Source organism: Heterodontus francisci, chromosome 2, assembly GCF_036365525.1.
Source record: "Heterodontus francisci isolate sHetFra1 chromosome 2, sHetFra1.hap1, whole genome shotgun sequence".
Taxonomy (NCBI): Eukaryota; Metazoa; Chordata; class Chondrichthyes; order Heterodontiformes; family Heterodontidae; genus Heterodontus; species Heterodontus francisci.
Genome location: NC_090372.1, coordinates 42,120,605 through 42,147,732, shown reverse-complemented (window position 1 = coordinate 42,147,732; position 27,128 = coordinate 42,120,605). Strand labels below are relative to the sequence as shown.

The window sequence follows — 27,128 nt, the reverse complement described above, 5'->3', positions numbered from 1 at the left end:
CTAAATTTCATTACTAAAGTTTTCCTTATTTGAACATCACTTAATTGAAATAATTAATTTGACGGCTAAAGAATTATATGTGGGGACATTTGATTGAAAGTGGTTATCACAGAATCGTTACAGTTCAGAAGAGGCCATTTGGCCCATCATATCCGCACTAGCTCTCTGAAAGAACAATTCACTCAGTTCCACTCCCCGCCTTCTCCCTGTAACCCTTCACATTCCTCCTTTTCATATAACAATCTAATTCCCTTGTGAATGCTTCAATTGAACCTGCCCTTCACCACAGTGTCAGGCAGTGCATTCCAGACCTTAACATGAAAAAGATGGAATCCACTACATTTTAAATATTTTATGCAGGGTAAAATGACATGGCACTGTATGAGTCATGCGGTTTTGCTTCTACCTGTTTTTTTTTGTTCTTGGAGAAAGTAGCCTACGAATTAGACGTGTACATAGTTAATCTAAGTTTCATGGGTCCTGAAAGATAGGAGCTGCTGCTTGACTTCTGTTCATGTTGTATAAACAAGTCTCTGGTAACAGGAAGACCAGGTGAGTCGTGCAGTAACTTTTAACTAATCTCAATTAGAGGTTATTACACTACTCACTTAGCCTTTCTATAATACTTGTGTGTATGTGAAATGTGAATTATGTCTATGTCCAAGTGATTCAGATACCTGAAGTCTTGATCAGTGCATATTTTCTGATACTGTGCCCAAGAGTTTCCACAATCAGCAATCCAAGCACTAATTGTGTTCAAAATTATACTCATTTTGCTAAATGCTTTTTTTTTGTTCAAATTTCCACTCAAACTCATTTGCATAATGCCCAACATACAATCTTACATGAATCAGCAAGTTTGGACAGCATTTTAAAGCATAATGTTTGTTGACAATAAATTTGTGTTAAATAAGAATCCTTGTTATAATTAAGAGTGGTAACCTAGTGCAGTTTTATTATATAGCTGAAAATGGATTTATCACAAAAAATAAGCATTTTAATCAATGTCCAGTCCACCACCTGAAATATCTGAAAATGGATTTTAAAAATCTATGTACAGAAACATTTACTTGTTACGTTGGAGCACAGTGGTCAGTTTCCTGCTAAATTAAAATAAAAGTAATATTTAAAAGCTTTTAAAAGATGCCTACTAGGGCCCTACTCCCCCACCAAACTTAACTAAATTTAAGATCTTCTTCGAAGGCCCACAATCAGGCACAATTAACTGATAATCGCCATGATAATTAATTTGATCGTGGTGGGTGGGGGTCATAGCCAGTTTTGTGGGCAGGGCCTGCTTATAGTGTGATTTTTTTTTTAAAGTCGGCCCAAAAGCTCTCAGGAACCCAATTTGCACTTGAAATTAATGATCTATTGCGCTGGTTTGACTGATTTTGGAAATGCCAGTGAAAACTCCAAACCTGTGTGTTTTAGGCAGCAATTAATTGTGGCTCAGAATTTAATGTCAGTTGGCTGCTGAAATTGTCACATGCACTGAAGCTTTGTTGATGGTATTGTGCTTCAATAGAGACATTGTGAGTTGCCCATCTACACTGAGTTTGCTTAATTGAGTTTGCAAAGCCAGAGAAAAGTTCATTCTTGGTGATGTGTCTGCTCAGGCTGCTGTTGGTATCCAAGATGTTTTTTTAGAAATTTCTATCTGAAAGGTATTGCATATATTTATACATAGTTAGTCCACCTCTAATAGTTGAGAGCATTAAATAGCTTGAAAAGAAGTGAATGGTTTGTGTAGTGAGATTTCCATTATTGAAAGTAAGATCAGTATGATAAAAAGCATCCATAGTTTGCTTACTGGCAGCTTGCAGTCAAAGAAAAAATTTATGTTTGAAGGGTCAGTGAGAAGAAATTTCCTTGATTTGCTATTGCACCATATCTGTCTTCTCTTCCTATCTCCACCTCTACCTCCACTCACCCACTATAAAGGGCTACTAGAAAAGCTGATGATACCATGCAGCTTAGATATTTAGGCCATCACAGAAATGATGGACTTTTGGTTGGTAGGGGGAAGGTCTCCAGTGTGTCAGTTACATAATTTGAAGCAGAAACCCATAAAATGTAGGTATGCCAAATTTTGACAAGTTACTGCCAATATGGTTGTTTTTATACTGAACTGTTACAAAAGAAACTCTGTAAGATGACCATTCAAAGAGAATTAACTTATCCGAATCAACCTGAATTTTATACTTTTCGGAAGAGGTTCATATTGGCACTATTCTGATGATTAAATTCAGTATTCCATTTTGGATTTGCTGTTTGAGGAAAAGGAATTTATGCCTTGGTGTTAGAATATTTTTTAATATTTCTCTCTTATCCCCTGAAAAGTTTTGCACATAACATGCATCTGTCACACTTTCACCTGATTGGGTCAATTTTCAGATTCATAAGGCAGCAATAGTAACTGATTAAACAGCAAGCATACCAATGAGCAAGCAGCATTTTTTTTATTTGAAGCGTCATTACTCTTTCTGGTTTAAAAGGAGGGGGAAGGTAGGGAGACTGGGGATTTAGCTGCCAATATAGCGAGAAATTACCCTGAGAACAGCAATGACTTCTAATTGATTACAAAGTGTGCTAGTAACAGCAATTAAGACCTTTCGCTTTAAGGGACAAGGCAGATTATAATATTCCATTAGCAGCAGAATAATGCACTGTGCATTGTGTGTTATAATACACCTGTAGATATAAAGACATGTATCAACTGAGCTTTGCCACACAGAATATGCAAGTTTTTAAAAAATAAAGAACAAAGAACAGTACAGCACAGGAACAGGCTATTTGGCCCTCCAAGCCTGCGCCGATCTTGATGCCTGCCTAAACTAAAACCTACTGCACTTCCGGGGTCCGTATCCCTCCATTCCCATCCCATTCATGTATTTGTCAAGATGCCTCTTAAACGTCTCTATGGTACCTGCTTCCACCACCTCCCCCGGCAACAAGTTCCAGGCACTCACCACCCTCTGTGTAAAGAATTTGCCTCGCAAGCTCTTATAATTAACAGCAATAAGAAAATGAAACAGTTTGTGAGTTCAGTAGTAAATGCTAGAGAAACAGGTTCTGATTTGAAAATTCTCGTGGGGGGTGGGGGGGTGTTGTTGGGGAGGTGGAGTGGATTCTCTAAAAGACTCTTTCCTTGAGTACAAAGTGAAGAATACTGTTACTAGGCAATATAAAACATTGGTATGTCTACACTTGGTTTAATCTGTCCATTTCTGGTCTCCACATGTGATGAGGGATATTGAGGTTGTGAATAGGGTGAAAAGCAAGGCAGCTACAAAGCTACCAAGTCTTTCAGATCTTAGTTGTGAGAATAGGCTGCATAAATTAATTACTTAAGCAGGAAAAATGCAGGCTTAGAGGCAATATGGATGAAGCTTTTAAACTGGTGGAATTGGATGCAGTCGGGTTAACTATTTGAAATGTATACGGGTGGTAGGATACCACAGCAGAGTTAAGTTCCTAGAAAGAATTGATTTTGTAGAAAGTCGTCAAACTTCTAGAAGAAATTTGAGCGGTGGGAGTACAAGATCACGAGAGTCCTTTAAAATGAACTTGATAAATTCCTTTAAGAAGATGGCATTTCCAGTCACAAGGTAAGCAATTAACAAGGCTAATGCACTTTCGATATTTATCTCAAGGGGAACGGAAATACAGAGGGGAGAAGTTTATGCTTCATCTTGGTCAGACCCCATTTAGAGTACTGTGTTCAGTTTTGGGTACTGCACCTCAAGTAGGAAATATTGGCATTGGAGAGGGTGCAGCACACATTCAGCAGAATGGTACTGGGGCTGAGCGGATTAAATTATGAGGACAAGTTGCATAAGCTAGGCTTGTATTTTCATCGAGTGTAGAAAATAGAGACATAATTGATAAAAATGTTAAAAGGATTTGATAGGGTAGATATTGAGAAACTATTTTCTCTGCTGGGAGAATCGAGAACTAGGGGGCCGTACTCTTAAAATTAGAACTAGACCATTCAGGAACAAAATCAGGTAGCACTTCTTCACTCAAAGCTGAGTGGCCTACTTCTACTTTGATATGAGCCACAAGCAGTAGAGTTCTCCAGGAACTTGCCTTTGGGGACAGAGTAGAATTTTTTTTGAATGGTCCAGTTTTTTCTCTGATTTATTTCAAGTCTGTCCCAGGAGAACAAATTACTGCTGGTGAGGAACATGGTGGTGTAGTTGCATCATCTGTGACTGGTTGGGTTTGATGAGCTTCTTTTGCTTTCTTTTCATTTTTTCATCTGGACAGACTCTTAAACCACTGTCCTTTTAATTTCAAAAGTCATGAGGTGGGCTGTAAATGATATGTTCTGCGTTTGTAAGTTTTGTAGTGGACTTTAAAATGTGTTCTCTGTATTATTCTCCTAGATTTTATTTCCATAGTGTTACCTTATGGTAGGCTTCTGGTTTCAGTCAATAAATTCAGGCACAATGCTTCATCATTTGCTGCATGCATTTCCAATGTTATTGATTTAGGTAATCTTGAATTATTTATAGTGACATTTATCACTCTGTTACCAGTTTTAAAAATGGAGCTTGGCCATTTGGGAATGACTTGTTTTAGCTGCTGTCAGACATACCTTTGTATGAAGTGGTCCATCACTCAGGATGTTTGCAATGCATTAAGCTAATGCTCACTTAAAGATACAATCTCCTCTTGCAGTTAACAAATGCAACATCAATCATAATACCATCGACATTAAGTAAAATATGAATGGTTTTCAATAAACAGTTGAAAAGCATAACAGATTAAATGAGCTTTAATTATTGCTGACATTAATGAAAAGTGAGTGCAGTAACAAGAAAACATTTTGGCTGCATATTTCTGGCCATTCTTGAGCTGTACTAGTTGAAATTGGTCCTGGCCTTTTGGGTACCTTATTTATTGCAAGTTACATGATAGATATGATTTGTTTTGTAGGGATATTTTTTCAATGGTGTGGCGCTATGCCATACAAATTAGGACGATCCTCAGTTTGTTCGTGGGATATAACTGAGTTAGCTGATCTTAACCATAGCTGCAGTACGGTAATTGCAAACTGTGTGTCCCTGGGGTGTACAGGAAAAACACAAGCCAATCTTCTCCTCCTGATCGCCTTCCAGTTTTCATGTCAGTAGTGCTTGCACACCGATGCCAGGTGGGGACAAGACTGGTCTCAATTGTGTGATGCCTGAGCCTGCAGATAACTGTAAATATACGTGTCTTAATTTCAATTCTGTATCTTTTAAATGTGTAGTAACTAAAACAGGCTTTTAGCGGGTACTGGGGAATTGTTTTTAAATATATTTGCAGTTCATTGTAAATTTGAAGTAATTTAACATTTTTAACATTTCTTGATGGACTAGTTGAAACAACACTTTTATTCCAGCCAATTCTATACCATAAATGGTGCATTTATTTAACCCCAAAGTTAGATCAAGGATATTAAGCAATGAACTGTTGAATTATTTTGTGTTTTTTTTAAAACCATGGGCTGGAATTTTACTTTGGGTGGGCGGCCCCGCCCACAGGCCAAAAAGTCAGGGATGAGCCCGCCTCCGCCGAGCCTAGGAGCCTTGCCAGGATTTTACGTGGCCCGGGCTCTTAATTGGACTTGGATGGGACATCCACCTCTCTGAGGCAGGAGGTTCCGCCTCCATGAGCTGTCGGCCAAGCAGCGAGGCAACAGCTCTCGGTCCCAGCAGCGCCACTGGGAGCAGTGGCCACTGCTGGGACTGTACCAGACACCACAGCAAGAGGGACGCCGGCCCTGGAAGAAAGGTATCTCAGGATTACTCCCAGTCCTACGTGCGAGTGAGCATAGGAATAGGAGAATTGAACGATTGAACATGTGGCTGGAGAACTGGTGTGGGAGGGAGCACATCAGATTTCTGAGGCATTGGGATCAGTTCTGGGGCAGGTGAAACCTGTACAAGATGCACGGGTTGCATCTTAGCAGGACTGGGACTAATATCCTTGCAGGGTAATTTGCTAGTGCTGTTGGGAAGGGTTTAAATGAGATCAGCAGGGGGAGGAGTTCTGACTGGAGGGAAGTAACTTGTCAGGGAACCAGGAGCAAGTATCAGAGAGAAATACTAATGTGCACAGAGTACTGAGGGAGAGAGATAGCACTAGAGGAGGGTATAGTAAGTTATTAGGTAGGGTCAGAATAAGGGAGAAAGTAATCAAGTCTGAATCAGGGTGAATGTGCATGTTTGTGAGTGCTCAGAGTATGGTTAATAAGATTGGTGAGGTACAGGCGCAGATTGCCATGTGGAAATATGATTTTGTGACAATAACAGAGACCTGCTCAAAGAAGGGCAGGACTGGGTGTTAGATATTCCTGGATACAAGGTGTTCAGGAAAGATAGGATAGGGGGAAAAGGGGGAGAGGTGGTGATATTGATTAAGGAGAGCATTGCAGTGCTGGAGAAAAAGGATGTCCCAGAGGGGTCGAGGACAGAATCAATTTGGCTAGAGCTAAGGAACAAAAAAGGTGCAATTACATTACTTGGTGTTGTCTTTAGGCCACCAGCTAGTGGGAAGGATGTGGAGGAAAAAATTTGCAAGGAAATTAAAGAGAGGTGCAAAATTTAGTAGTTATAATGAGAGACTTTAATTATCCAAACATAGACTGGGATAGTAGTAGTGTAAAGGGCAGTGAGGGGCCAGAGTACTTAGAGTGTGTTCAGGAAAATGTTCTACAGCAGTCTGTTTCTAGTCCAATGAGAAAGGAGGCTCTGCTAGACCTGGACCTTGGGAATGAGTTGGGCCAAATGGATCAAGTATCAGTAGGAGAGCATTTAGGGGACATTGATATTTGTATCATAATATTTAGGCTGACGATAGAAAAGAATAAAGAACAATCCAGTGTATGAATAATTAACTGGGGGAAAGCCAACTTCAATGGGGTAAGAATGGAACTGGGGCGAATAAATTGGAGTCAAAAGTTGGCAGGAAAACCAGTAGCTGAACAATGGGCTACCTTTGGAGAAGAGATAGTTCGGGCACAGTCAAGGTATATTCCCTTGAAGGGGACAGGTAAGGCAAACAAATCCAGAGCTCCCTGGATGACAAAAGAGGTGGAGATTAAGATAAAGAAGAAAAAGTGTGTTTATGACAGTTGCCAGGTAGAAAATACTATTGAGAACCAGGCTGAATGTAGAAAGTCCAGAGGGGAAGTGAAAATGCAAATAAGAGAAACAAAGAGAGAGCATGAAAAGAGACTGGCAGCTAGTGTTAAAGGAAATCCCAAACTTTTCTATAGATATATAAATAGTAAAAGAGTGGTAAAAGGAGGAGTGGGGCCGATTAGAGACCATAAAGGGGATTTATGCATGGAGGTAGAGGGTATAGCTGAGGTTTTAAATGTATCTGTCTTTACCAAGCAAGAAGATGCAACCCAGGCAATGGTGAAAGAGGAGTTAATTCGGACACTGGAAGGGATTAAAATGGATAAAGAGGATGTATTAGATAGGCTGTATGTACTTAAAGTGGATAAAGCACCAGGACCGGGTGAGATGCATCCAAGGATACTGAGGGAAGTGAGGGTGGAAATCACGGAGGGACTGGCCATAATTTTCAGTCTTCCTTAGACTAGGGGTGGTGCCAGAGAACTGGAGAATTGCAGACATTTCACCCTTGTTCAAAAAAGGGTGTAAAGATAAGCCCAGCAACTACAGGCCAGTCGGTTTAACTTCGGTTGTGGGGAAACTTGTGGAAAAAATAATTCTGGACAAAATTAATAGTCACTTGGACAAATGCATGTTAATTAAGGAAAGCCAGCATGAATTTCTTAAGGGAAAATCATTTAACTAACTTGCTGGAGTTTTTTGAGGAGGTAACAAAGGGTTGATGAGGGCAATGCTGTTGATGTGGTGTACTTGGACTTTCAAAAGGCTTTTGATACAGTGCCACACAACAGACTTGTGAGCAAACTTATAGCTCATGGAATAAAAGGGATGGTAACAAAATGGATTTGCAATTGGCTGAGTGACAAGAAACAAAGAGTGGTGGTCAATGGATATTTTTTGGGTTGGAGGAAGGTTTGTAGTGGAGTTCCCCAGGGGTCAGTGTTCGGACCCTTACTTTTCCTGATCTATACTAATGACCTCGATCTTGTACAGGGCACAATTTCAAAGTTTGCAGATGATATGAAACTTGGAAGCATTGTGAATTGTGAGGAGGATAATGTAGAACTCAAAAAGGACATAGACAAGTTGGTGGAATGGGCAGACAGGTGACGGATGAAATTCAATGCAGAGAAATGTGAAGTGATTCATTTTGTTAGGAAGAACATGGAGAGACAATATAAAATAAAAGGTACAATTCTAAAGAGGGTGCTGGAGCAGAGGGACATGGGTGTATATATGCATCAGTCATTGAAGGTGGCAGGATAGGTTGAGAGGGCGGTTAATAAAGCATACAGTATCCTGGGCTTTATTAATAGGGGCATAGAGTACAAGAGCAAGGAAGTTATGTTGAACTTGTATAAGACACTAGTTCGGCCTCAGCTGGGGTATTGCATCCAGTTCTGGGCGTTGCACTTGAGGAAAGACATGAGGGCATTGGAGAGAGTACAGAAAAGAATCACAAGAATGGTTCCAGGGATGAAGAACTTCAGTTATGAAGATAGAATGGAGAAGTTAGGACTGTTTTCCTTGGAGAAGAGAAGGGTGAGAGGTGATTTGACAGAGGTATTCAAAATCATGAGGTCTGGACAGAGTAGATAGATGGAAAATGTTCCCACTTGTTAAAGGATTGAGAACGAGAGGGCACAGACTTAAAGTATTTGGTAAGAGAAGCAAAAGTGACATGAGGAAAAACTTTTCATGCAGCGAGTGGTTAAGGTCTGGAATGCACTGCCTGAGAGTGTGGTGGAGGCAGTTTTAATTGAAACATTCAAAAGGGAATTAGAAAAGGAAGAATGTGCAAGGTGGGGGGAATGGAACTGAGTGAATTGTTCTATCGGAGAGCCGGTGCGGAGACAATGGGCTGAATGGCCTCCTTCTGCACTGTGATTCTATCCATGCCAATATGCTCCCCCTACACCATGACACCATGAACTTTTATTATCCGCAATAACCTTTGATGTGGTTCTTTAGTTATCACCAATATTCTTGAAGTTTGCAAAGCTAAATATATAATACTATGAATACATTGTTGCATATCTGAAAAGGCTCTTGGGCACATCTTTCGTTGTGAAGATGAATTGTGCAAATGATTGAAAACATGTAGTGTTTTAGATGCGTCATGCTAGGCAAATATAGTAATAGTTACGATATTAAAATTTGTAGAGTGAACTGTGCCCAAAGGCAACAGAGCAATACTAAATAGTGGAATGCATATTCCATAAGATTAGGAACATTGGACCAAATCCTATTGGAGGTGGACATCTCGTGACATGCACCATTAGTAGACATGTTCCTGCACCCTTCAATCAAATATAATTTTCTGTAAGTGCGATAAGTTAACGGTACAGTGAGGGCAGTGGAGCATCTGGGACCTTAGCGAGCAATGAGATTTAAGGATTGAGAAGAAAACAGGACTGTTGAGTAAGAATGCAAGAATTAGAGTCAAATCAGGTACAGAAAGAGAAATAGAGAAAGAAGGATTGGATTAAGAGAGTGAGGAAAAGACAAAAAGGAAAGTAAGAAAAAATATTAAAAAATTAAAATCTTTAAGAATGTACTGCATGCAGGAATGAGACATTTTAAATTGTTCAGTTTTTCAGCAGGAGAGTTTGATCGACATTGCAATAACAATTATCATGTCATTAAAAGGGAACTTGTGCCATTTAGTATGAGTGCTAACTTTTGCGGCAACTTTCACAGGTAACTTATGTGCAAATCCAGCAAGTTCTTTAAAAAAAAAACCTGAGAGGTTGAGGGTGAGCTGCTGTTCATGTGAGGCAAATAGCAGAACACGCAAATCAAAATGCATTTCTTTTTGATTTGAGTAATATTGTTGACATCTTCAGCTTTTAAAATTAAACTCTTATCCTCAGTTCAGGATCCTGAAACATTTGACAAAGGAAATTGATGGTTTTTCAATTGTGGCTTTAAGCTAAACTATTTGGAATATGTTTTGAAAACATGAGACAGCGTAGAATGCTTTAAAATATATGCTTGTCACTTGTATTCAAACAGACTGCACAAGTACAATTTGCTGTCTTTAGTCCGAATTAGGAACCACTTATTTTGCATTGAAAATCAATTCATTTTTCCAGATCAACATGATATTTTAATGGACATTTGGCTTTTTGGCACAATAATTTGTGGTACTTCACTTTCAAGTACATCATCTAATTTATCTGCCATGAGTGGAAGAGGAATAAAGGTTCTCCGATAGGGAATAAAGATTTCCATCTGTTAAGATCATGGGTCTGTTGGAGATTGTAGTGTAAATGCACCCCATGACAATGTAATGTCACTGCCAAATTGTTTCACTTGACACCAACACTGCAGTTATGTTGTAATTGTAGCCTAGATTCAGAGTCAAGGCTCAACCTAGGAGTGCTGAATGAGTCTCCCTAATGGGGTAGGTGTCGGGGGTGTGGGGGTAGAGGTGCAATTTCAATCTGCTTTGCTTCAGAGTCCATTTTGGTCTTGATAACTGCTTCTTACAAGAAAGGGTTCATGTCTTATGTAAAGCCAGAACCATGTTGGAATAATGCTAGACATGTAACTGGACAATCAGATCCATTTTAGCCATGACGAGGATCATTTATTTAAATGATATGTATATGGACTTTCAGAAGGCATTTGATGAAGTGCCACATATTATGTTAGCAAAATGGAAGCCCATGGAATAAAAGGGAAGTACTGGCATGGATGCAAAATTGGCTAACAGATAGAAAACAGAGAGTTGTGGTGAATAGCTGTTTTTTGGACTGGAGGGAGGTATACAATGGAGTTCCCCATAGTTTAGTATGAGGATCACTGCTGTTTTATGCATTAATGACTTGAACTTGGGGGTGCAGAGCCCAATTTTAAATTTGCAGATGACATGAAACTTGCAAGTGCAGTAAGCAATTTTTCTTTTATTCATTCATGTGGGCCTGGGGGATGTGGTTGTCGCTAGCTAGAACACCATTTATTGCCCATCCCTAATTGTTCTTGAGAAGGTGTTGGAAAGCCGCCTTCTTGAACTACTGCAGTCCACATGAGGTAGGTACACTCACAGTGCTGTTAGGAAGGGAGTTCCAGAATTTTGATTCAGCGGCAGTGAAGGAACAGTGATATAGTTCCAAGTCAGGATGGTGCATGGCTTGGAGGGGAATTTGCAGGTGGTGGTGTTCCCATGCATCTGCTGCCCTTGTCCTTCTAGGTGGTAGAGGTCACAGGTTTGGAAGGTGCTGTCTAAGGAGCCATGGTGCGTTGCTGCAGTGCATCTTGTAGATGGTACACACTGCTGCCACTGTGCCTCGGTGATGGAGAGAGTGAATGTTTGTGGATGGGGTGCCAATCAAGCGGGCTGTTTTGTCCTTGGTGTCGAGCTTCTTGAGTGTTGTTAGAGCTGTACGCATCCAGGCAAGTGGAGAGTATTCCATTTCACTCCTGACTTGTGCCTTATAGATAGTGGACAGGTTTTGGGGAGTCAGGAGGTGAGTTACGCACGGCAGTGTTCCCAGCCTCTGACCTGCTCTTGTAGCCACAGCATTTATGTGACTAGTCCAGTTCAGTTTCTGGTCAATGGTGACCCCCAGGATGTTGACAGCAGGGCCCCAGTGTTTAATACCCTCAGTTCCAGCACAAGCAAAGCATAATGCACAGGTTACAGTTCAGTTGGAGCTGTGCACCAGAGTGGAAGGAAATGGCTTTGAATCTGGAACTTTCTCCAGTCAGTGAGGAACCACTTACTTTGCACTGAAGATCATATCACTTTTCCAGAACAAAACATTTTATGAAGCATTTTTCCACAGAGGTACTGACAGGGTTGGAATGCTTCCAGGAAGGATGAATTAATTAATTTATCTCATGCCAGCTCTTCCCCCACCAACCCACACACACTCCCAGTGTCCGCATGAACTAGTTCAGAAAGGCAGCAGTAAGGTTATGTTCTCATTCTCTTGTGGAGGGAAGGGACTAAGCCAAATATTTAATTTAGAAATTGCATTTATATGCTAATACTTCTATCAGCATTCAATGTCTGCCTCCATGCATGGTTTGTTAAACTTATTGGTCATATTGAATATTGCTGAAATGTATTGATAATTTCCTTTGTTCTGGTTTAAATCTGGCCACCAAAACCTACTTTATAACTTCTTGCTATCTGTGCGTTTCTGATTCACTAAGCTTTGAGTGTTAAAGATAATGGTGCTGCAGTGTATTTTCTTTTGTGCTGGTTATACTTTCTTTCTGAAATATAAAACCATTTTCATCATGTCTTCTTTTCCTCCATTTTCTGATTTCTCCTTTTGCTGCATGGAGACTCTCTGCTGTACCAGTGTAAGTATTCCTGTGGTTACAGTCTAATGTTGGGCAGTTGGTTTGTCTTTTTTGCTTCATTTGCTTTCTGTTGCATGGAAGTCCTATGAGAGAAGTCAGATGTGCTTTGATTATTTTTGATAATGTGCTAGAATGACAATTGGACTTTTATATAAAGTGATTAGTCTGTTTGAAATGATTATTAAAGCTTACTTTTGCAAATTGAACAATTGGGTTGTGAAACAAAGGATGATTGTGTTTTTTAATCCCTCCTGCTCACTCTCGAGCTCAGTTCCAAGAGTGGTCAGGTACCTTTTCCTAACATGGAGGACCTCCACTACTGGCTTTAAGAAAGGAAGAATTGTATTATAAGCACCTTTGATGACTTCAGTATATTCCAAGTGCTCTACAGCCAATGAAGTACTTTTGAATGCAAGAACTCTGGCAGCCAATTTGCACACAGCAAGCTTCCACAAACAGCAGTGACCATCTATTTTAGTTGTTGGTTGAGGAATAAGTGTTGTCCAGGACACCAGGATAACTCCCCTGCTCTGTTCAAAATAGGGCAAGTTTGGTTTAACATCTCCTCTGAAAGATGGCACCCCAGTACTGCACTGGAGAGTCAGCCTAGATGTCAGGGACTTGAATACATGATCTTTTGACTCGGAGGCAGGAGTGCTACCACTGAGCCTAGGCTTTGAGGTGGGCTTATATCTAGCTAGTTTCTATGTGTGCTTAGTGTTGCTGACTTTCATTGGATGCATTCCTGGAGGTTTGGCCACATGTCATCGACTCACATGACACACTACTTATAAAGGTTAGGCCCCCTGTATTTGAGAGTGCCTTTGCCCATGGTTTTGTGCCAGTAGTTATCACGCAAATAGTTCTGAGAATTGGAAAGCCTCATTTCATGTTTGCCTCACTTAAATTTAAAGCCATGTTTTATGACTCATCTCACTCAAACCTAATATCAAATTCAGTCATTTTTTTAAATTTTTATTTATTGAGAGATACAGCACTGAAACAGGCCCTTCGGCCCACTGAGTCTGTGCCGACCATCAACCGCCCATTTATACTAATCCTACATTAATCCCATATTCCTACCACATCCCCACAATTCCCCTACCTATACTAGGGGCAATTTATAATGGCCAATTTACCTATCAATCTGCAAGTCTTTGGATGTGGGAGGAAACCGGAGCACCCGGCGAAAACCCACGTGGTATATCATATTATGATACCACAATTTGTTGCCAGAATAATATATACCAGAGGTGTTGAGGAAGATTGATGTGATCAACACGAGAAGGCTAGCGAATAAACAACTAAGACATTTTACAATGACAATTGTTACATAGTTCAATGCAAAGAGTCTAATAAATAAGGCATATGAGTTGAGGGCACAGAAAGACACGAGGAAGAATGATCCAGCTGTTACTGAGATTGCTGTAGCCATTGTCCCAAAGGACCATAAGCATCTCTGCCCATTAGAGAGAGAGAGACAGTTTGTGATGTATAGCTTGAGGGTCACCACTCCTCAAGTGTGGGGCAAGGTGAGGAGGCAGACCTCCATGAACTACCACATCCGGTATGGGGATTGAACCCGCGCTGTTGGTATCTTTCTGCATTTCACTTGAGCCGTCTAGCTAACTGAGCTAACGGACCCACCATGCGTTAATGAGATACGGCTTTAAGAAGGTCAGGAATGGCAGCTCAACATTCCTGGTTACAGGGTTTTCAGACAGGATAGAGAAGGGGAGTATAAAAAGGAGGGTGAGTTGCAGAAATGATCTCAACTGTGAGGAGGGCTGCTATGCCAGAAGGAGCATCATATGGGTAGAACTGAAGAACAAAAAAAGGGCAATCAGACTGGGTGAAGTGGACTATGAAATAGAAGAGAAAATATATAGGCAAATTGCTGAGAAGTGCAAAAATATATTCCAGACTGCTAAGAGAAGCAAAGGAGAAAATAGTGAAGGCTCTGGCCATCATTTTCCAATCCTCTCTGACTACAGGCATGGTGCCGGATGTGTGGAAGACTGTTAACATTATACTATAGCTTAAAAAGGGAGGAAAGGATAGACCAAGTCATTACAAGTTAGTCAGCTTAATCTCGGTGGCGTGAAAATTATTGGAAAATTTTGTGATGGCCAGCATGATTCCTCATTTAGAAAGGCACGGATTAATCAAGGGCAGTCAGCATGGATTTTTCAAGGGAAGGGCGTGTCTGACTAACAATTGAATTTTTTGAGGAGGTAACAAAGAAGGTCAGTGAGGGTAGTGCATGTGATGTAGTCAACATGGATTTTAGCAAGGGTTTTGACAAGACCCTACATAGCTGACTGATCAGAAAAATAAAAGTCCATGGGATCCAAGGACGAGTGGCAAGATGGATCCAAAATTGTCTCAGTGGCAGGAAGCAAAGAGCAGTTGTTAACTAGTGTTTTTATGACTGGAAGGCTGTTTCCAGTTGGATTCAGCAGAGCTCACTACTAGGTCCTTTGCTTTACGTGATCTATATCAGTGATTTAAACTTAAATGTAGAGGGCCTAATTACAAAGTTTGCAGATGATACAAAAATTTGCTATCTGCTTGATAGTGAGGAAGAAAGTTGCAGACTGCAGGAAGATACCAACGGACTGGTCAGATGGACAGAAAAGTGGCAAATGGCATTCAATCTGGAGAAGTGTGGGGTAATGCATTTGGGGCAAACAAGGCAAGTGCACAATAAATGGTCAGATACTGACAAGTGTAGCTAAATCGAGGGACCTTGGAAATCTTGAAGGTAGCAGGTCAGGTAGGTAAGGTGGTTAAGAAGGCATACGGGATGCTTTACTTTATTAGCCGACGCATAGAATATAAAAGTGGGGAGATTATGCTAGAATTGTATAAAACCTTAGTTAGGCCACAGCTCGAGTACTGATCACAGTTCTGGTCATCGCATTTCAGGAAGGATGTGATCACAATAGAGAGGGTATAGAGGAGATTTATGAGGATGTTGCCAGGAATGGAGAATATTAGCTGTGAGGAAAGATTGGATAGGCTGGGGTTTCTTTCATTTGAACAGAGGAGGCTAAGGGGAAAATTAGTTGAGGCGTATAAAATTATTGAGGGGCTTATATAGAGTGGATAGGAAGGATGTACTTCTCTAAGCAAATAGATCAGTAACCATGGGACATAGATTTAAAGTAATTGGCTAGAGGATTAGAGGGGAGTTAAGAAATTTTTTTCACCCAGAGGGTGGTGGAGGTCTGGAACTCACTGCCTGAAAGTGTGGTAGAGACAGAAACCTTCATCCCATTTCAAAAGCACTTGGTACTTTGCAGGGAAAAGACTGGGGAAGTGGGATAAGCTGAATTGCTCTTGCAGAGAGCTGACACTGATACGACAGGCCAAATAGCTGCCTCCTGTGCTGTAACCATTATATGCTTCTATATGCACTTCAGTACTGTAACCTAGAGAGCTGTGGACCAAGAACTGCAAAGTGGGATTTGGTTGAATGGCTCTGTTTCAACTGGCACAGACATATAGACCAAATGGTGTCCTCCTTTGACATAAAGTTTTGTATGTTTGAACAGAACTGCTGATTAGCTTCAGGCTGTTAGAGACTGTGTCCCACTACATTTGAATCATAGCATATTCGTTTATATCTAAAGCTGAATTTTATTCAAAGGCTGAAGAAGACTGTGCACTAATGCAGGAAATACTAAAATTTGTGCATCAAATCTCCTTCCTTTAGTGCATGTATAATATGCACACACATTAATTCAGACTCCTGCCGAAGGCAATTAATCAAAGAAAATGCATCAAAGAGTGGATGCAATGAAGTCTTTCATTAGTCTTAACATTAGGCAGTTAAACCAAGGAATGCCAGTGTAATATTGTCTAGGAACCTCATTCAGCATTCCTCAAGTCTGGGCAGAACTGGAGCTACAGTAGTTCACCTCTGTTTGTTTGGGCATGTATGCTTCAACACCTTCATAGCTAGATATTAATCCAACAATTTTGGAAAGGAGTTAATTGGCGCATCATTGACTTATTTTGATGGGAATCTCATGCACATCATCTTTAATTTGAGTACAGGAACAACTTCTAATCTGTAATCTTGCTTCAGGTTTGCCAATTTACTGCTCTTGTATTCCAGCAGCATAATCACAACTTAAATAGAATAACCTGTGTACATCCATATTATCCATGCCTTCTAGTATATTCTGTTTAACTATACGTTCATTATAAAGTGGATGCACAGTAGCTTGTTGTGCTATGATTTTTTTATATCACAGGTGAGCTCTGCTACAAAACCAGTGAGTGAGTCTCAAGTGGGGAATGTTGGTGTGAAATCACTATTTAGAAATACCACAGCTGCATTCATGGGCTCTGTTGCGGCCAGCCTAAAATTCTTTTGCGTTTTTAGAAACCAGATGACCCATTTGTGGTATAATTTGTTCACCCAATACTCCACAGACCAGGTAGAACTTTAGTTAACTCGTCAGTTAACTGCTGCACTGTCTAAATTTGATTTTGTAAGTAGCTTCCATTTGTAAGTTATTAGGATAGGTATTATTTCTGTATTCGAATCACGTAAATACAAAGCTCTGCCACTATTCAGTTGGGCATAAGACCGTTAGCTTGCTCACTTTTGTTCTCCAGTTTAAAAGAACATCCAGGAATCGCCAGAATAACATTGGGATTTACAGAAGTTTATTTCATAACATAAATATTAGCTTTCCACAAATTCAAATGATTTCCTTTTGTTATGTTTTGTTTTTAAAATTAGGTTTGCTCCAAATTGAACATTGCAGTTATAAATATTAAACTATCCCCTCAGTGACTAGCTTATTTAAACCTGGGCATTTAATTGTTTACTCATTATCAATAATATTCATTTCTCCTCAGTTGAGGGAAAGTGAACATTTAGCACTGCCCTTTATTCTCTCCAGTGGGCTTCCTCTTGCACAGAACAGAAGTTACAATTATGAAGAAAGACTTGAAAAGTTAGGGCTTAAGTGCAATGATCCCTCTAAATTTTCTTTGTTGTGCATGGCCTGTTTAGTTCAATGCATGGTACTTTTACATTTTTAACACAGTTTTGCACATGCGTTATCTTAAAGGGGACTACTTGTGAGCAACATGCACGGTACCTTCACGATTGCTGCATGGCCGTGCACACACAGAACTTACAGGAATCATTGCTTATGTGTCAGCCTTGGTTCACCTCAAGCTTGAACGTCATTAATTTGAATCTCATTCCAGAGATTTGAGCACGTAATCTCGATTACTGTTCAGTGCAATATTGAGGGATTGCTCCACTGTCAGGGGTGCCATCTCTCGGATGTCTGTCCCTGCTGTTGGGCATATAAGGTCACATGGCATTATTCAAGGAAGAACAGGGGAATTTTCTGAATGACTTTTCCTATAACTTATTCCACAAACTGTAATATCATTACCCTGACCATCCTTATTGCTGGCATTAGAAGTAGGAAATTCCTGACCAAGAATCCTCCTTTAGAGCCTTTAAAGACAGCTTTGTTTCCAAATCCTCAGCCTTGTGAGACCTGGCTTCATGCATGGCTGGATTTAGATGGGACTCTTCTTTTATTGGCACCATTGCCCAGGCTTAGCTACAATTACTGAACAGTTGATGTTTTACACTAAGGCCATAGCTACTGGCTGAATAACTCATGGACTATGAAGTGGAATTTTGCTTCCTTAAGTTTTGAAGCCTAGGCATGTTTCATTTGATGACTGAAATATCCATGATGTTTATTACTTGAACCTGTGTATCCCAATGAACACATGCATGGATCTCATCCTGGATTTAACTTTTTCCCATAAACTTCCACATTTTAAACTCCATAACTTAACCTGGACTTCCACTGGACCATCCTCTTTGCTCAACTTCATGGAGTTTCCCCCATAGTGTTTCACATAGTGCAAGTATTGGAAATTGCTCATATAAGACACACATCCCGTACACTCACTCACTCCGGATCCCCCTCCGCTACTCCACACACCCCCCCCCCTCCCCACCCACCCCAAAGAAAAACTCTGAGACTATCTCTCTCTGGAGTAAAAGATTTTATGCTTAAATATTCTTAAAATGAAACTAGGGTGCTAGGTTAAATTTATTACCAAATAGGTGGCACCGATCAGTGTTACTGTAATTCACTATTATTGAAAATAACTTCCAATCTGACAATATCCAGGCGATTAAGCTCTAGCACAAAGTAGCAGCTAGTGTCCTTTGATTTAGAATATTGTTCTGCAGCCCAGAGGTGGGCTACCTTGCAGGCTTGTCTGGTTTAGGATCTCAGAGTGTCATATTTACACTTATTGTTAGACCCCTAAAAGACAGAAGGTTTCAACCCATCTTGAATCTGAGCCTTGAACTTCGTGTACAGGATCCAAACAGCAGAGATCACGTTTATCTTCGTAACCTCTCACTGTTTGGAAGAACTCAAATGTTCTGACTTTCTCTGAGAATTGATTGACCTTTCTGCAGTTGAAGTGATAGATGTTGCACAGTGCTCCTCAGAGCTTCGATATAAAAGCTTCGCCCCTTAGATATACAGACTAACTGAAGTTTTCTTTCCGCCAAACTAAATGTGTTACTGACATTTCAAAAGCTTTCTATTGCAAGAGCCTAAAGGCCTAAATGAAAAAGATTTGTACATCAGCATTAGGTCCATGACTACAACCCATTATAGCAGGTCAGTTATTGTAACATTTACGGTTGCTTCCTCAGAATCTGTCACCAGATGATGAATGGTGCATCTTTCCTGATGGGACATTCAGCTGATGAACATCCAGATGGATTTGAGTTTATTAGACAGGTGGAAAGTCAAACGTTTTGGGCAGTTAATGCCCCACCTGAGATTTGAATTGTATGTTGAATAAACTGGTGGTTGGCCCAGATGGATTGTTGCACCTTTAAAATTCTTAAAAACTGCTGGTTTGCTGCTGCTTTCAGCCTGCAGAGTTAGAGCAATTCATGCACTTCTGGTGGGACCCCCTTATCATGTTGATATTTTTTACGGAAATTACATGACATGTCTAACATTTTTGCATAAAATGATGTTTCACTTACCTTAGAAAATGAGAGCTAAGTTTTTAACTACCATCAGATGCCTCTCCCATGGACAGTTGTATTACTTTGTTGTTGAATTGACAATTGAACAGATAACTACAATGTTGCTCAAAGCTGATTTTAACATTTTGCCACAGTTCCTCACTTCCAGTAGTTACATTTTATTATATTTCAATTATATTTTTATGCTGAACAGATAACTGTTAAACTCTGTGCCCTAGGTATGAAGTTCCTTATTTCATGCCTTTATTTGCAGAGCTCCTTCCCTTCCTATTTGGTTATCTTTCTTATCAGATGCATTTTCGACTTTTGGATTCATTCAGCCTGTCAGGCAACTTTTGTTTTGTGTTAGTCTATGCTACTTCCTCTAATTAAAGATGGAAGTCTGATTTCAATACAGGGCCCCAATTCACAAGCCTGGGGAAAAAACCACTTCACCAAAATGGCTGATGTATGGTGTCAGACTTCTAAAGGGACAGTGTCCTAGTTGTTTTCCCCCATTTGGCTGAGTGCTTACTTGTGCATGGAGGTTAAACTACATTCCAAAAATGAGGAATACTATACATATAATGAGAAATGCAGCATTTAATTCCAGGCAATACTACACTGTTCAGTCAGCAAATTTTGGCTCCGGTCATTTCTACTTGGTGCTTCATGTGTAATGTAAATTTGAATAATCTTTCTAAAAATATGCACAAAAAACCTTGGCCATTTAAATTCTCCATGCAGGGGAATGCTAGTTTAAAAGCATATGTATGTATTTGGGAATGAGCCATTTTACACTGAAAAATGAACATTCAGCAATTAACTATTAAATGTGTGCAATGCTAAATTCAACTTTAGGGGGGGACTGACCTTTTAGGGGGGCACTGGCAGCTTGATTCATGTCTGATAAGGAAATATAGAAGGAAAGAGGCAACTGTGTATAATATAGATTATGAATGGTCACATTTGCAGAAATGTTACCATTTTGGATGACTTGTCCTTCCCATTGCATGTCTTCCTAACATGGCATTTAATATTATAAAAATGTCTTTGAGTTTTTGTAAGTTACTTTAAGGAAAGAAAGACTTGCATTTATATGCCTTTCACAACTTCTGGATATCCCAAAGTGCTTTACAGTCAATGAAGTGCTTTTTGAAGTGTTGTCACTGTTGTAATGCAGGCAACACAGCAGTCAAGCGCAAACAGCAGTTTGATAATTATCTGATAGTATTTTGAGGTGTTGATTGAGGGATAAGTAGTGTATAGAACAATTAATCTACTATTGTCACATCCTTGGCACTGGTAAGTTTTAAAAAAAAATTATTGAACCTGAAAGCAAATTTAATCAATATGCGATTGAATATGCAACATTTGTGAATATTATTTATGCTTTAATGATTAACTGGAATTATGTTTTGTGTGGCAGATGACTCCCAAGTCGAAGAGGAAAAGTATCCACAGCAGAATGCTCCGCCCTGTTTCCAGAGCATTTGGTAAATGAATAAGCACATGTTCATTTTAGTTTCGTTTGTGGAAGTAAAATCTGATCATTCAACTGCAAGTTCATCATTGTTCATAAATTTAGCTTTCTGATATTTACTTGTAATTCTCAGAAAAGAGTTGATGGAAATGTCAGAAAATAAGTTAAAGAAAATGACTTGGCTAAAGTTGTGGTAGTTTTCCCAAGTAATTTTCGGCAAATTCTGAGTTCAGAAAGTTATCAACATTTTGTAGCTATAAACAGAGTCTCTTTTTTTTTCTAGTGTAGCTCAAGTTTTTGGGAACTATCTACATTTCAGATGAGCAGAAAGATGGATAGATTTATTTATAATAAGTCACAGCATGCTCTTCGGCAAAGATTACAGCAATGTGGTTGACTGTTAACTGCCCTCTGAAATGGCCTATAAAGACACTCAGTTGTCAAGGGCAATTAGGGATGGGCAACAAATGCTGGCAACGTCCACATCCCATGAAAGAAAGAAAAAAATTTACTTCCTGCTGAAGACTCTGGGGTGCTTCTCATGTGTAAGCACTCCCATCTAGTGGTGAAGTTGCTTTCATCTGTGTTCAGCTTGTTAAAAAAGATGGTGAATATTTTTAATTTCTCAGATTTGATTCCTTTTTAAAAAGATCAAATATTTTGCAAATATAATTAGAAAATTACAGAATGCACTTAAAGATGAACATTTTATATAGTTCTTTATTCAAAAAGAAGAAATTCTGATCAAGTATTTTAGGATATCCTCTATCAAATAGTACTGCAGTTCTCTTGAAGCTAAACCTGCCAATTTGCAAGTTTATGGTAAGTAAATTATCACAAAATATGAATGCATTCATTTAATGGTCCATACAGCATGCTTGCAGAAATTTCATGGACTGGAAGAAAGTTAGAACTCTATTCGACCCACATTACACAGTAAAAGACTGAAAGAGATACAATAAAACAATTTTGAGAATATTGGTATTTATGGTTCAGAATTTGTTGTGAAGATATTGAACTATTTGGCTCAATTTTCTTCAATTTTAGTATATTCAACAATAGGAATAAAAATTGAAGAGCAATAATTGAGTGAGGAAGGATGAGATTCCTGCAACCTTAACATAAATGAATCCTGGACCATCAAATGGAGATGACACTACATGGAACTCACTCCATTCCTTTTTAAAGGATGGCACCTCAGTCACATTTCATTCCTCTCTCCTGTTTATGAAAGTTTTTAATGACAGCTGTTCTTTTTCTTCCCTTCTGCAGCAATTTCTGTCTTTGCTGCATAAGACATTAACTAGTGTAGTTACATCATTGTATTGGACAGTTTTGCAAAAGTTTTCTGCAAAATTGTTTATTTTTTATGTAGCTTTCAACTTCCAAGGTCATTAATTTGCAGTCCAAGTGCATTTCCTTGTGCATTCAGATAACTCGAGGCCACATTTGGTTATTGCTGGGTGTTGGGAGGAGGTGCAGTACTTGTTTTGGATCTTCCCAATGCCCTCCCCCATAAATGTAATTTACATATCTGCAGAAATTAACAGAAGGACCTTTTACTAACAGCTGTTTTGTTGGAAGGATCAGAATGACCAATTTGAATCTTCACATTAAAAAAGCATGAATTCAAATTATTTGAAGATGTACACTGTCCAGATCAGAAAGACAATTCAGTTGGAACCTAGTCTTGGAAATGGTTAATGAAGTGAAGACATTTTCCGAATTGTGTTCAAAGGGTGGGGAAAATGTATGATTCCTCAGGGTCAATATCACCTCCATCACAAGACAAAAGTTAATGTTGCACCAATTTAAGACAGCGATTTCTTGCATATTCATATCTTTTCCTGTGAAGATTGCTGTTCTGTTTGCTCTTATTTCAGCCTCCAGGATTAGTGAATGTCATGATTTGCTGATAGCACTATCTTACTTGGCTTGGCATTTGATCAGTTCAGTTATAAGGTGAGATATTACTGAACCTGATGTCCCAAAATCAAGAGGGCAGCTGGTATGCCACAGTCTACTGTTGACCTCCAGAGCCTCAGTTGTCTGACCCTTGGGTTTTTCAGCTCTAACTCTTGACTGCTAGGCAGGCACTGGATCTTTTGGTTATCGAGCAGGGCCAACTATCTGACAGCCATTTTCAAGATTTTACTTAAAGGATTGCTTAATTATAAGTAGTTGTTTTTATTTACATTTGAATGTAAATCAGCACTACAGTTCTTGCATGTATTGGCTTTGATTCCAAACTTGAGCTCATCCACCTCTTGAGTGTTAGGTCTTGGGTTCAAACCTCAGAGCAAGAACTTGTGGATAGAATCTATGTGACACTTCAGTGGAAAACTAAATGAGCACTACATTGCCAAAGGTGCCAACTTTTGGATGCAAGCATTAAATTGAGGGCTCCATCTGTTAGTTCAGATGGTTGTAAATGATCCTCTGATATAGTCAAAGAAGAGCAAGATTTCCTGGTGTTTGGTTTGCACATCATAGAGATTATTTCCCTTTGGATTGGAGCTCCTGTTTCCAGGCTTCAGTCAAGTAAACCAATTGTTTATAGTTGATGCTAAAGAGAATGAAGTTCAGGACATATGTGGTGAGGCAGATTGTGCAAAAGTCCTTTAGCACAAAGTACAGGATGAAACTTGGATACAGTGCACCCACCACAGGCACAGTGACATCCTCATAGTATTAAAGTAGCCAGTGCTCTCCGTCATACCCAACAATATTTGTAATATATAGAAAATAAGTCCATATCTTCTTCTCTTGTCCTAATTAACATTTATCCCTCAACCAGCACCATCAAAATGCATTGTCAGTTAGTTATCTCATTGCTTTTCGTGATATCTTGCTTTGTGCACATTAGCTGCCCACATTTGCCTATTAAACAATAATGACTGCATCTACTTCACCTGGACCCCTATGGAACATCCTGAGGCACATGATAAATGCAAGTCTTTCTTCTTCCTTATCAGCCGTCTCTCAGTTTCTGATGCTCCCTGACTGATTCAACTTTTCCTGCTGGTGACCAAGCTTCCGACCTTCCAGGTTTTCAATTCGGGTTCGAGTCCCAGCTGGACAGGCTCATTGCTTTCCTCTACTCTAGCTTTAGTCAGCGTGCATCCTGCCCACCGACTCTTCATCACAAATCCAACTTGCTTTTCTCTTCTCATGTTGCCTGCTACGTTTTCCTCCTCAACCCTCTGGTAAAACACCCATATCAGTGGTGTTAAATCTTAACGGTGTGCTTATCTTGAGCAATATTGCGGCCCAGTGGTTAGCACTGTAGCCTCACAGCTCCAGCGACCCAGGTTCAATTCAGGCTACTGCCTGTGTGGAGTTTGCAAGTTCTCCCTGTGTCTGCGTGGGTTTTCTCCGGGTGCTCCGGTTTCCTCCCACAAGCCAAAAGACTTGCAGGTTGGTAGGTAAATTGGCCATTATAAATTGCCCCTAGTATAGGTAGGTAGTAGGGAAATATAGGGACAGGTGGGGATGTGGTAGGATTAGTATAAAATGGGTGGTTGATGGTCGGCACAGACTCGGTGGGCCGAAGGGCCTGTTTCAGTGCTGTATCTCTAAACTAAACTAAACTAATATTGGCCCTCCATGTCTAAGTACTGTTCTGGGTAACAGCATACACAAACTCCCCCTTTCCAGCCCAACCCACCTGTTTAAGCTTCTCTCCCAGCTCCCTCCACTTTACCAACTAATCTCACCAGGTGAAATTAGCTCATGAATTGCAATTTAAAGAGTTGCCTGACTGCCTCCTCCCTCATTGCTCCATTTTCTCTGACCTCATAACACACTGTAGCTTCTTCCTCGTTCTTCATTATCCAGCTAGATGTTGGCAAAACCAGAACAATTGTGGCTCGCAACAAAATTTTCATAGTTCCTCATCCTGTTCTCCCTCCTCAGCTACTCACTCAGTCTGAACCCAAGCTTCAAGTCTTGTATCCAATTCATCAGCAAGTCTATTTTTATCCACCTCCATGCCTCACTTTTCCATCCTTACCTCATTCCAATCACTGCTGAAACTCTCATTATGGCTCTGTCACCTCTTATTACTAATTCCCAGCCCCCATTTGTCTTAAAACCTTGACCCACCTACTTTTTGATATCTTCTCAACTCTGCATCATAGTTTGTGTCTTCCACTCCTCTGACTCAAGCTCGCGATGCCACCCCTCCCTCAGCCATCATTTGCAACCATCTCTTTCTAGCCGCTCCAACGTCGTCATACCTCTTTCTAGCTAAAAATGATCTCCTTAAACCTTTGTCTTCGACACACATTTCGGGATATCCCCTATCTGTTTCTAACTCCTACCCAGATACAGTGTCTTGGAGTTCTTCTTACGTTGTTGCTGCTAGATAAATGGATGCTGCTGCTGTGGTAATTTAGTTGTAGAATATACCATTTCACATTTATTGGCAATCCACAGCCAGGAATAAGACTTCTGTGTTACTTCATGGTGACGTTGCTTTAGAGGCCAAAATACAGAAGTATACTTGGCAACACTAGCCGAAACAAGGCCAGTGAGAGGAGGCAGCCTTGAAGTAGGAGGTGCGTTAGGTAGGCACTCCCTGTTAGGACCCCCTGTAATCAGCCTTGGCCATTTGTCCACAGCTGCAGCTGTTGGCCATCCAGTGAAGGGGTTGCTCCAACATGATCATGGTCTGGCTGCTGTAGCCATTTTTAAATCACATTTTTTTGCCTGGTGTTCAGAGGGAACCATCATTGTGAGACACTCTCTCTCTCTCTCTCTCCCTCTCCCTCTCTCTCTCTCTCTTTTTCTCTCCCTCTCTCTCTCTTTCTTTCTCTCTCTCTCTCTCTGGGACGATGAGGCTGCCAATATGTCGTCACTGGAGAACCTCCTATTGGCCTTCCAGCCTCGGAAGCAAGTACGCCCTCTGGCCACTGATTGGCCAGCTCACCAAAAACTGTGTCAGGTGACTGACTATTTCTGACATGGTGCGGGGTCATGACCCGCATTTAATCCCAACATCAGGGTCCCGACTCCAAATGGAAAATCCAGCCCTATGACTGCACATCTATTTGTGGATGCCAGATGTCGACTCTGCCCTATAACTTAGCCCACAGGGATTCCACTCCCTCAACATCCAACTAGTTTGTGCCCATAGGCGGCAATTAGATTTTTGGGCTCAAAGGGAATTAAGAGATACGGGGATTGGACAAGAAAGTGGAGTTGAGGTTAAGGATCAGCCATGATCTTATTAAATGGCGGAGCAGGCTCAAAGGGCTGAATAGCCGCCTTATGCTCTTATGAATCATGCAGGTCAATGTCCGGTATCCAGGCAGCAGTCATAATGTCATCATTTTGCAGCAGTCCACTGTGCCAGATTTTTATTTTTATTTGTTTGTGGGATGTGGGCATCACTGGCTAGGCCAGAATCTATTGCCCATCCCTAATTGCCCTTGAACTGAGTGGCTTGCTAGGCCATTTCAGAGGGCATTTAAGAGTCAACCACATTGCTGTGGGTCTGGAGTCACATGTAGGCCAGACCAGGTAAGGACGGCAGATTTCCTTCCCTAAAGGAAATTAGTGAACCAGATGGGTTTTTACAACAATCGACAATGGTTTCATGATCACCATTAGACGAGCTTTTAATTCCAGATTTTTATTAATTGAATTCAAATATCACCATCTGCCAGGGTGGGATTCAAACCCATGTCCCCAGAGGATTAGCTTGAGCCTCTGGAATACTCATCCAGTGACATTACCACTATGCCACTACCTGGTGAGGGTGTATCACTTGGGTATCTGAAAGGAAAAATGCACGAGGGTAAGGCTGTGTTCTGGGGATCAGTGGAGGTGGGGGGGGGGGGGTGGGGGCAGGGAAGTAAGAGGTGCATGCTTACACCATCTGTAGCTTGTAAATCAGGAGAGAATGTGACGAGGGAGAAGTGGAATGTGAGAAGGAAGATTAGGTATGAGAATAACGTCATCTTGGATGATTTCAGCCCCACTGCTGACCACAGCTTCAGCAATGCCTTCCCAAAAATGACCAACACTGTATCCTCCATAGGTATCAGGGCCCACAGGCACACCCTTCTCTTTCCGGTTAGCTCCTGCTGCTTCTGGTTGTGCACCACCTTGTCCTGCAAGAGAGAAGGAAGTGTTTCATTGT

General features: G+C 40.4%; 1 protein-coding gene across 3 annotated transcripts in view; it reads left to right on the top strand.

The window, feature by feature from the left end:
* LOC137384042 (F-actin-uncapping protein LRRC16A-like) overlaps positions 1-27,128 on the top strand; it is a 488,125-nt gene that overhangs the window by 403,034 nt on the left and 57,963 nt on the right. For all 3 annotated transcript variants that reach the window (XM_068057622.1, XM_068057608.1, XM_068057615.1), the window contains exon 30: positions 20,930-20,996. In XM_068057622.1, the coding sequence (XP_067913723.1) occupies positions 20,930-20,996 (67 nt within the window). The remainder of the gene's footprint in view (positions 1-20,929; positions 20,997-27,128) is intronic.